Source organism: Mesocricetus auratus, unplaced genomic scaffold, assembly GCF_017639785.1.
Source record: "Mesocricetus auratus isolate SY011 unplaced genomic scaffold, BCM_Maur_2.0 Super-Scaffold_100019, whole genome shotgun sequence".
NCBI lineage: Eukaryota > Metazoa > Chordata > Mammalia > Rodentia > Cricetidae > Mesocricetus > Mesocricetus auratus.
In genome coordinates this window covers 39,101,256-39,113,011 of record NW_024429200.1, presented here as the reverse complement: position 1 = coordinate 39,113,011, position 11,756 = coordinate 39,101,256, and the positions used below count along the sequence as shown (strand labels likewise).

The 11,756-nt window shown below is 35.5% G+C and overlaps 1 protein-coding gene across 2 annotated transcripts in view; it reads right to left on the bottom strand.

Moving 5' to 3' along the window:
• Window positions 1-593: 593 nt before the first annotated feature.
• Window positions 594-11,756, bottom strand: part of Sema3d (semaphorin 3D) — a 193,342-nt gene continuing 182,179 nt past the window's right edge. For both annotated transcript variants that reach the window (XM_040728654.1, XM_005083585.4), the window contains 2 exons: window positions 11,369-11,508; window positions 594-4,621 (listed from right to left, as the gene is read on the bottom strand). In XM_040728654.1, the coding sequence (XP_040584588.1) occupies window positions 4,196-4,621; window positions 11,369-11,508 (566 nt within the window). In that variant the 3' untranslated portion in view covers window positions 594-4,195. The remainder of the gene's footprint in view (window positions 4,622-11,368; window positions 11,509-11,756) is intronic.

Below are 11,756 nucleotides of genomic sequence, written 5' to 3'. Positions count from 1 at the left end.
AATTCTTCTGCTGACAAGTTACCTCATTTATGGTAGCTTGCTATATATAGACTACATCAAAGATCTTACAAACTATGTGTTACCTTTTCAGGACCATCACAAAAATTTATAGTTTTCCACACCATATTTCTAGATTTTTGTGGGAATGTTATACTGTCTTCTACTTGCAAAGATAAAATATAAATTTTGAGTATTCCACGTTAGAAAGGAATGCAAGAAACCATAATAAAGCCTCACCTTAACTTCTTTAATAAATTAGGCTAATATATATCTATATTGAATTATAGATTAGTATTTTAATCTTTGAGTTATAAGATAGTAGTTACATGTGGTAATTTTGCTCCCCTCAGGAAAAAAATTAAACTATATCACAATTAAGCTTATATAATTTTATCAAATGGGATAAATGCATTTTGTTTTTGTTTCACAAAAGTAATTATTACATAAATAAAATAAAATAAAATATCTAATTTTTTCAGGACTATCTTCTTTTATTTTTTTAAGTTCAATTTGCTATAGAAAATCTGATAACAATATTTAAAGCCAAAAAAGAAAGTTTTTGTAAGTATAACATTGTTTATAATAATAGAATAGACACTGAAGCTCATATTTATTATAATACAAACAAAATATACATTTAACAATTTTAACTGTTATGCTACAAGACTACATTTGTTTTATAGTAGAAAGATTCAAAACTGATTGCTAACTACTTACAATGCTAGAGTTAAATTTTCCTGTGGATTCTGACAAGTTTATTTTCTTTCCCAAAAAAGTTATGTTTCAAAATTTTCATCAATACATTATATTACAAAATAATTAAGAAGAGTTACAATACCTGTGCATTTTTCTGCTCTTAGTTTTTTTTTATTTTCAGACTCTGGGAATTTTAAATATCATGCTTTTTCAGCCTCACAAACAAAATGAAAATTGTAAAATTATGATAATTTGCTATGGGAAGAATATTTTTCTATTTATAAAAACTATGCGTCTTTCCCAAAGGCTTTGCAGTTATAACACACTGTGACAAATTTGACAAATGTGGCAACAAATGGTCACTCCAAAGAAAGGAGATTCTCAATTTCACTTTCTTTGTTTTTAGTGAAATGTGTGAGCTATGCCTTAGATGTATGTTTAAGAAAAAAATCACTATTTATTGAATGGTCTTATTTAATTTTATTTTTTCATGTGAATGAAATGACATAAGCTGTCCTGGGAACTCAGTCTCGGTTATGTTATTTCAAAAAGCAGTCACTCTTGCTGTCTTCTAGCTGAAGCCACCAATACGGTAGAAATAGCATGTAATAATATACAAAGAGTCAAGTTATAAAAAAAAAAACAACCTCTAAATGCATTACCATACCATGGTCAGCATTTTTGGGAGCAAGTCTTACCTTGAACAAAAGATGCTGGAATTGTCAATGATACCTGGAGAGTTGTTGTGGCTTCTACTAATTGCTGATTTTTCTATGACTATTTTGAATTTTGTTAAGTAATTTGATTGTTTCTTCTGAAATGTTTACTCAATCATGTCAATGTAGAGTTTTGAGCTCGTTAGGAAAGAAAAAAATGTATTTTTACATAATTGATTATTTAGATTTTTCATTTCTAAACAAACTCTTAAAATTCCCAATAATTAAATGCAAATGAATTCAGCTGGACACAATTACATTTAGCAGCACAAATGACTGGAATAAAAGTTCAGCAAAAATACATGGGAAAGATAAAGACATACATTGAAGACAAAGAAAAATATAAACAATGATTAAGTAGGTATGATAGAGTCTGTTATGAGAGATCTGGCGTCTTTGAATATTTGAAACTTAGAGCAATGTTCTACTTTCTCATCAGAGTTTCTTCAGCCTCAGTGGTTAGGAGACAAACATTGCTTGTGTCAGCATAGAGCATTCGCACTCTTCTAAGGGTTTAGATACAATTAGTGCTTTAAAATACACTTAACCTTAGTCCCCACTTTTATTATGTAACATTATTTTACTAATAGTTTTATAATATATTTTATTCATCAGTAGTAGTTTTGTATCCAAAGCAGTCAGAATTTTAAACCTAGGCTGTAAAATAGATTTCCAGAATATGGATAGAAATGAATTGCTTTTGAACTAAGTAATTAGAAAATTGTTTGGGCATTCTTATCTAGAAAAAACTAACTTTCTGTAGTCAATACAAATGTTAGAACCTTGTGTGCTTTTTCAATACCATCCATATTAGGGTATTACTTTTTGATAGACAACAATCTGCAAGTATTTTTTAAATGAAGCATGCCCACTTTAAGTTGCTTTGAGTTTGTAGGACTCCCAGAAACCTAATAGATAAGCACCCTTGTGTGGTATTTTATTACTAATCAAACAAATGCACAAGTATTTGTATGTATTTCTTCTGGAGATGCAATTCATTCTGGTTCACTTATTAAAGTATTTCTTTCACTTTTCCCTTTCCTTAGCATGAAGCATCTACAAATACTCATTATTCTACCCGGCCCTCACAGCTAAGTTTGATGTCTTTGAGATAGGCGACCAATGTTATTGAACAGATTAAATGAATGAAAGTTCCTGAGGATACTATGAATGAAGAGATTGACTCTGTAACATTGGTCTTTAATCACACAGGCTTCTCACAGACTTCTTCCAAAGTGTGTAAAATGCATGAGAAGCAAGCAAGGTCTATCGGTTCTCTAAAAAGCCGCATTCTTTGTAAGGAAGTGACTAATTGTTCATTTCACACTATAAAGAGTGTGAAAAGGTCAAACAGGAAGGCTAAGAAAGGGCTTTGTACTGGAGGGAGGAAAGGTGAGTTGTGCTGAGATTGGCATGGAAGCAATGTTCAGATGGAAAGTTCAATTTGAAACATACTAACAAAATACAAGTAGTATTTATATAATGCTGTTTGTTTTCTTTACATGTGGCAGACTTACTTGTTGTGAAACTGCTAAAACAATGTTGCTTGAACTACATTGTGGCACCTAGGAAATTCAGAAAATTTGTGTGAAGAAAAGAACGTCAAAGAGTTAACTTAACCCTTCCCGTCATCAAAATTTTGTACTTATCATTCAGCAAAATTCACCACTCCCTACCTTGATCATCTGTTTATCTCTGTATGTATTACACATTGTTTTCTCCTATTCTCTCAAATATAATCAAATAAAGATGTAAATGCAAACAATATACAGAATATGATAAATACTTAGAAAAAAGAGAACACAGAAATACATCGGTTATAAATAAAATATTGCCATCCCATAATTCTTTACAAATTTTACTTTCACTTGAGCTTTTGCCAACAGGTCGTTATATCTAGATTGTTTTAAACTGATACATTACAAGTGGGAGATAGTTATGCACCAGTGGAAAGAGTTCCGTTACATTCTATCAAGTTTGCTTGTGGTTTGCTGCCTTCTCATGCAACATAAGTTTTCCTCAGAGCCATAATTTATGGCTCTTTCTGTCTGTCTCCTAGTCCCGTCTGGGATATTGTGAACACCATGTCTCTCTTAATATATTAAAATATTTCCCCATGTTTTTAAAACATGAATTGTGCATATTTTATTCTAGAACATACCGTTAAGCATTAGGTTCTGTCTGTGAACCTGTTTCTCTTGACCAGTCACAGGGAACCTTGATAGGACCATTAACAACCTCACATAAAAGTACTGCTGCAGCACCCTAGATGTAGCTTGTCCTGAAAGAAGCAACAGTTACCTTTCTAAATCCTCAGACCTGGTCCAAGTCTGGGATGGTGGATCCTTGAGAACATTCCTCTTACTAACATACTGTTTTAATTTGTTCCTCTCCTACAATTCCTGTAACATCACCAGTTCTAGAATGGAATGACTTAACTGATTATAAGAACATAGGCAACTGCATGATAAACTCCATGTATAGCAGATGTGCTTGGGGAATAAAGCATCTTCCTGATGATGTTCGTTCAGCTTACTTCTATATATGATGTTAAATTCAAAATGTAAGCCTCCCATTCTGAGGACAATTCTTGACTTTGCTGTTCTCAGAAAGCTGGTCCAGATGAACACATATCTACCACAGACAGTCTTATCCAGTCTATCATTCTGTGCCTTAATGACACTCCTTAGAAGGCATGTATTAATTGGTATGAGGGATGTACAAGATAGAAGACAGTATTTTTCAGGCAGGTAAATACTTTTCTCTTTAAATTAAATAGAAAACTATGTAGCTACAGCTCTATGGAGCTCATCCGGGTCTCTGTGATGCCGCCGATTACGTTTCTTCTTTATTTCCTGCACGTGTTTCCACTTTGGGCTGCCCTTGTTGCGCTGTCTCCGCTTCTCCCTGTACCACATCTGTTCACAGTACTGGTCCAGGCTGAAGTTTGGGCTGCTAAGGATTTGGATGTAGTCTTTGTATCTCAACCGTGACTCAGCCAATAGATCCTTGACCTGCCCCTCTTGGTGCTCTGCCCTTTGGGTATTTTCCATCTGTTCATTCTCAATGACATTCAAAGTCAGCTTCACCACGGTGTGGATGAAAGTGTGCTCCTGTGCTTTGCAGTAATACATCCCAGAGTCCTTTTTCTGCAGACTTCGAATCAGTAGCCCATAGTCTGTTTTGATGATCCTTTCATCGGGTTTCAACTGCAGGTTGAAAAAAAATGTAGGTAATAAATTAGAAACAGAGAGCCATAAGAAAATGAAAACAGACCACATAGTTTTACTTAGATGAACCTAAAAGATATATTCTTCAACTTTCTGTCATCAGACATGACATTGTCAGCCATAGATGAAGGTGGTTAAAAAATAAAAATAAAAAGAATCAGCAATCAGCTAAAACAGTGGCACCCAGGCCATACCCTGATTTCTCTGCATTTGTTTTTCTCTCCAGTGCAGAAATAAGAATGAAATGCTGTGGGGAACCATGAAATAAAAGCGATGTTATGAAGCAACATGTGCCGATATTACAGATGGAAATCAATGGCCTAGGATCACAAACAATTTCAAGGGAGATTTTATGAATAGTCACTAATCAATCAAAGAACTCAGAGTGTGTACTACCTGTGATAGATAGGAGAACAATGGTGTTGGCTCTACATTCTTCATGTCACCAGGAAAACAAATGGCATGCACAGTTTATGAGAATGAGAAACTGAATTGGAAAACCATGGTGAAGACTTTGGACATCAGAGCTGTAACTAAACAGGCCTGTACTGTGAAAGCTAGCGTTGTCTAAAACTAATTTCCCTGTTGTCATTTACTTGTCCAAGTGATACTGGGCTGCCACATTGGTGGGAATTATTGCCATAGCTTCAAATACTCTATCTAACATCAGTAATGAGATTTAAAGTGTGAGGAGGCACAGTGGCGAGGATGAACCTCCCCTGAAATGTAATGCTCAACCCTTTGACGAAGTGAACACTGAGAAGGAATGCAAATATTCAGCTAGCCCTGCTCACAAATTGTGTGAGTAATGAGCTATCTTCAACATAGCTGGGCATGTTTATCGACACAAGGGCCTTGTTGAAATGTGCAGTATTGTTGAGTGGTTAGGCATGACGTCGAACAACAACAACAACAACAAAGAAAACCTGGAAGAATTCCCAGTTTGCACATCTGTCCCAGAACTGTAGACTGCAAGCCGATGGAAAGGAGAGAGGCACAAAGACAGCTAAATTAAATTTATTCACAGTGGGTAGACGATACTCCACATTCTTATGTGAAAAGTATGTAGGAAAAAATCTCTCTTATTCTGGAAATATGAGAAAAGGGAAAGAAACATCTTTGGCTACCAGCCCAGTTCACTAACAAGTACATGGCAAGCCACCCTTGGTGCCAGAAAAGTGCAGCTGGCAGGGAACCAGTGGAGGCCAAAGGCAGGTCACAGCTCAGATCCTTGGTTAATGAGGCTGTATAGTCTCCAGGCCTGCCTTGCACTGCACCGAGTTCATACCATTAGGTCTTTGCTTGGTTGCTTGTTTGTGTGCTTTCCTTAGACTGTTTGGTGAGCTGGATATGTTTTCCTTTCCCACTGCATACAATCAAATAGCCATGACATCTTAAAATGCTATCACAGTGCAAACTAACCTCAAATTAACTTAAATTCTCAAACCATAGAAGCTTCCTGCCTAGAATAAATGTGGATATGTATTTGTATATTTCTGTAGGGATACTGCTTAACAAGAATAGCAGTTTCATATGTAACACAGAATACGGAAGCCTTCATTTTAAATAATTTTACTTTAAATGTTTAAAAAGTATAAATCCATCGTATGTCTGAAAACACTGGATCTGTGAACTTGGATGCTGGCTTCTTGTCTGGTCACTTACTTGTATGATTCATTTATCTTCCCCAGTGTTTCTCACCTATTAGTTCCTGAATAGCACATGGTGAATTTGGATGTTAAAATGTGATGTATCAGCATCACTGTAGCTGCTGTGTTGTACAAAGGGTTTCATCTTTGCAGTTTCTGGTTTCCTTCACCAAAAATGCCCTGAAGCCCTCAGCATGACACATGGCTAGCTGTAGTCTGGGGCATCTCTCCATGTTAAAGACCTCTCTGTGGTCTCTATCTGCGTGTGGCTCAGGCTTCAGTCATTTTGGCCCTCAGACACTGTCACAGTTCCATTTGGGTGCTTTCTCTTGTTTTCTTTAGTCTTCCAACGGGAAGAAAATATGATTGTAGCTTCATCACACTGGGCAACACCCTATAGCTATTTTGTCCTTCTCTTTTTGTATCCTATTTATGAAGCTTTGTCCGGAGACAGAGTTTCCTTGACTCCACGTCATGTTAGCTCAATCCCTATGGGACTAGACATTCCATAAACACGGAGCATTTCATTCCTAGGGCATGGTCCTTCACTTTATCACTACTTTATCTTAAAATGTGCTTGGTTTATTTATTTATTTATTTGCTACATTGATTTACCTAAGATCTACCAGGTTCTTTAATGAATTTTTGTTTCTTTTCCAACATTTCAAAGTATAGTTTTAGCACAGTGGAATCTGTAATACACAGATTTTGATTTCCACATTGAGCAGATTCCTGCAATTTATAGATTAAAAATCTGTGACCCAGGAGTTAATTAGATGGCCAACAGTCACTTACTGATCGTTATTTCTCTATAATGTTTTCATCTTGTGTGGGGATAAGACATCCTCAGTTCCAAATCACATGGCACGCAGTCAGCCGAGAAAACCGGACTCCTCTCAAAGACATCATTTCTGATCACTGATCCTAATTCATGGAACTCTCTCCACTCTAGAAGTGCTAAGCAAAACTTCCCTAAATTTAAGATCCCAAACCATTCTTCAGTTAGAGTCTGCTATCCATTTGCCTAATGCGAGCAAGGATTGTATGCTTGGCATTGTAAATGGAACTCTTCAATGAAAGACAATTCCTTTCAAAAGGGAAGGACAAAAAATGATGAAGGACATTCAGAAAGTAAACAGCAAGTGAAGATGAGAGGTACCTTATTATTTATTAAGAGAATCTGGAGGGCCTAACGCATTTCTTGTGTCTTAGAAGAAACTACAGCTTCAAGAATATACCTTTCTCCAGCAAACATAAGATATTACCAGAGGGAAATCAGTGTTAAATAAGGAAGAACACTCTCATGATGAAAAATATGAAAGTCTATAAACGTGTTTGTATTTAAGAGAAATATTGAATACCCTTCTAGCTTAATATGTGAAGAAGCCAAAATAACATAAGCACAAAATTGTATGCATTTTTTAGGTTTTTCCAAATATGCTACATGATGAAATATTTATTAATATAACAGAAAACAAGTAATCATTTTGAGGCAAAAAGCAAAAGAAGGTATGACTAAAATAATTGGCTCATTCTTTTAAGAAACAAAATTTATGTATAACTGCTAGAATAACTTTTTAACTTTCAATCAATGTAAATATAAAAATATAAAACAATCTGGAAATACATATTGGTGTCTCATTGTGGAAGAAGTTTATTTTATTCTTTTGTTTTGTTTTGTTTTTTGAGACAGGGTTTCTCTGTATTGTTCTATGTTGTTTTGGATACTGTTCTGGAACTCACAGTGATCTGCCTGCTCTGCCTCCTGAGTGTAGGGATTAAAGGCGTGTGCCACCAAGGCCTGGCAGTGGGAGAAGTTTCTAAGCAGAGTAGTTAGGATAATTAGTAATAAGTAGATTTGCCTATATCAAATATCAAGCTTTTGTAGAAATATTAAAAACTATTAGAAACAAAAGATATATAATTAAGCTATTTAAAGTATTACTATGAAATTATTGACTTCTGTAATGTATAAATGGCCCAAGGGAATATTTTTAAGTGAATCTGCTAACAACCCAAACAATGGACACCTAACATACTTTACAAAAAGTAACTAATGGAAACACACAGGTAAGAAGTATGACAATAGTTGCTCCTATGCGCTATTATTGAAGGAAGTATTTCTTAAGAGAACTGTGTGTGTGTGTGTGTGTGTGTGTGTGTGTGTGTGTGTGCGCGCGCGCGTGCAATTTCCAAATGGCTAAAGGTTTCTTAAATTTTATATACCGTAAAATCTCTGGTTCTGTGAGGTACATATGCCTCTATGGTGACATTAAACGACAATCAAACAGTATAAAGGCCAATGTCTCCAACTTCTTTTGTTTTGAGGAATTTGTCCTAACTAAATAGAAAAAACAAATATTCAGATGTAAAAGGAACCTTTTTTTTTATTACCAGAAAATATGGGCAATTTAGAGAGCATCTGTTATTTACTGTGGAATCTTTGTGGATGAAGGAGAGACAAAGGCATGCTTACTGTTCACGAGAAGAAGCTCGAAAATACTATCAGGGCAATGATGAGTACTGGAACCGAATAAACCCAAAATATCATTCATGGGTGTCTACACTAAGTGGTCTCATGGCTCCTTGTGTGTTATTACAAGCTTAAATCCATTTATTTGCTCTCATAACAGAAAGAACGAAAGGAAAACAAAGACCTACAGATGGAAAATGCCGATACTGGAAGACGCTTTAAAAGCGTTCAGCTCCACCAAGAGAAAACAGTATGGCAAATGGCATGAAGGACAGCGTCTTTTCTTCATTAAAGTTATCCGCAAAGTTCAACAGAAGCATAAATGCCATCAGTTTCAAGACCAGCATTATAAGAAAGTCAGCAGATAAGTAACTCATGACCTCCCGAAAGCACCCAACTGAGACGTTGCTCAGTGAGGAATCGGCTCCTCCTGGCACAGAATAACCTGGTGACAGCATCAGTAGCCCAGGAGACCATGGTCTATCCCCAGGGCTTTTTATGAGCAGAGGAAAGATTCCAACTGGTGACCTTACGAGTGAGGAACACAAGGCATCCCGCAGGGCAACATGCTTCAAGTGCAGCCGGGATGTGGCTCTGTTCCTATACTCAGGAAACAGCACTGCATGGTCCTGGACAATGGGAAACTACCCATTTGCAAAGACAGATGAAAATACCAGTTGAAACATTGCAGGGAGCATGCTTTTCAGCAAAATTCAATAAATACATTGTTTCTGCTCCATTGAAATTCATGGAGCATGGGACCATCATGATATGTGATATAGTACTGTAAGGTATATTAAAACAACGCATAGAAATCTCAGAAAAATGAAGAATGTAGGTGTATCTTAGGCAAATACGGGTACTTATAGCTGGAAGAACACCTCAACCAGTACTGCAGTTTTCATTCTAAAGGTCAGATTTAATTTGCTATGGGGGACAAATAACTCTCTAAGTAATTATATTTAATAGAAAGGGAAGTCACACCCCAGTAGCTATAAAAATCTAAAGATTACTTCAACTCATGTAACATTGAAATATAAAAGAATAACCAAATTAAATTTACATCTGAAGATGCAGAAAACATTCAGTATTTCTTGGATAACGGACAAGGGCTTGTATTTTGAAGTAGAATAACCATTGCTACTTCAGATATAGTACTAGAAAAATAGATAGATTAGAAAAATAGATGATAGTCTTAAAGATTGTGTGTGTATTTTCCCTGACTGAGTTAGAATTTATGGCTAGTGACTTAAAGTTTTATTGATATGTAACATCATAGAGAATAGAGTCAATAGGCATATGCAAATTTCTAGTTTCATGTATTTATGTATTAAGCTTCAGTCAATAGCTGGGTGTTGGTGGCACACACCTTTAATCCAAGCACTGAGGAGGCAGCGGCGGGCGGGTCTCTGTGTGTTTGAGGCCAGCCTGGTCTACAGAGCGAGTTCCAGCCCGGCCTCCAAAACAATAGAGAGAAACCCTGTCTCGAAAAACAAAAACAAAAAAACAAAACAAAACAAAACAAAAAAAGCTTCAGTCAATAGAGAGATAAGTGATGCTTATGGCTCTATTTTTTGGTGAATTTTCTTAACACATACTTGTGATTGCAATATGTCATGAATACTTTATGACACAGTAAGTCGTATCTACTAGGGGCACATTCGGTCTTCCAGTCATCACAGTATCTTTTGTGCAATATAAAAATTGTAAATGTCAATAAGGTATCAATAGATTATTTAATATGTTTATTAAATATTACATGTGAGCCTGAGGTGGGTTATGCCACAGAGGTCAGAGAGGGCATGGGATCCCCTAGAACTTGGGTTGCACCAGTTGTAAGCCGCCCAAAGTGGGTGCTGAGAACTGAATCTGGGCCCTTTGGAAGACTTGATGATTCTCTTAATCATTCAATTATCTCTCAAGCCCTGCCATTTGATTCTTTTTCTTCTTTAGTAGAAAACCTAATAACAATCAATTCAACAATGTAGCTTTTGCTTCATAATATTGACAATACTAATCTAAGATTTATAATATCGTCTAAAATAATCTCATTAAATTATGTACCATACATGATTTATCTATGTCATAAAATGTTCATAACATATTTTAATTCCAATTCTCTCCATTGACTTAAGATTTAATACTTAAATACATAAATCTGAAAATCTGTATATGCCCAAATGACCAATTTTATCCAATTAACTCTTATGATACAATATTACAGGAATAGATATTTCTGGAAATGTTTCATTTTGTGACCTAGATTAAACTCAGTAGTAGCTAAAATTTAGAAATTTTACCATGGTTATTAAAATTTTGTGTTCTTATTAGAAAATGTCTTGAAATTCTTTAAGATACATAAGTTTGAAAGAAAAAAAACATGTGAATATATTTTAAAAATGTGTATCAATGCTATATTTTCAGCAAATAACCCTGTTCTTATCTCCAACCAATTGTAACCTCTGTTGTTAGTGGGTATAAACTCCTACCTTTCTTTGGTAGAACAGTGAGGAGAGTGCTCTACGACACTCAGGATGGGGCATATCTAATAAGGAATAGTTTTACTTCAGTTTGACAACAGCATCCTTGCTGATGATTGCTTACCTCCTCCCGATGCTCATCACCTGACCGCTGGACATACCACTTAACAGAGGCTTGTTGGGATTTAGGTATGCACTCCAGAAAAGTTGAATTAAATTCAATTCCGAAAATCACCTTTTCATCAGCTGTTTCATGACTAATGTCTAGAAAGCAAACATAGCATTAGAGATTAACCTTGACCTGATTTTAAATGAAATGGGAAAATAGGTTGATTCAGAACAGATGTCACCAGGGAAGAGTCAAACACATTACAAAAGAGAAAGGAAATTCAGGCTAAAATACGGTTACCTGAGAACCAAATACTGTCCAACAGAGTGATCTTTAAACTACATCTGTATCACCATTTTAGTTTTTCATGGTCACACCACAATTTTTTTAAAGAAATAACAAT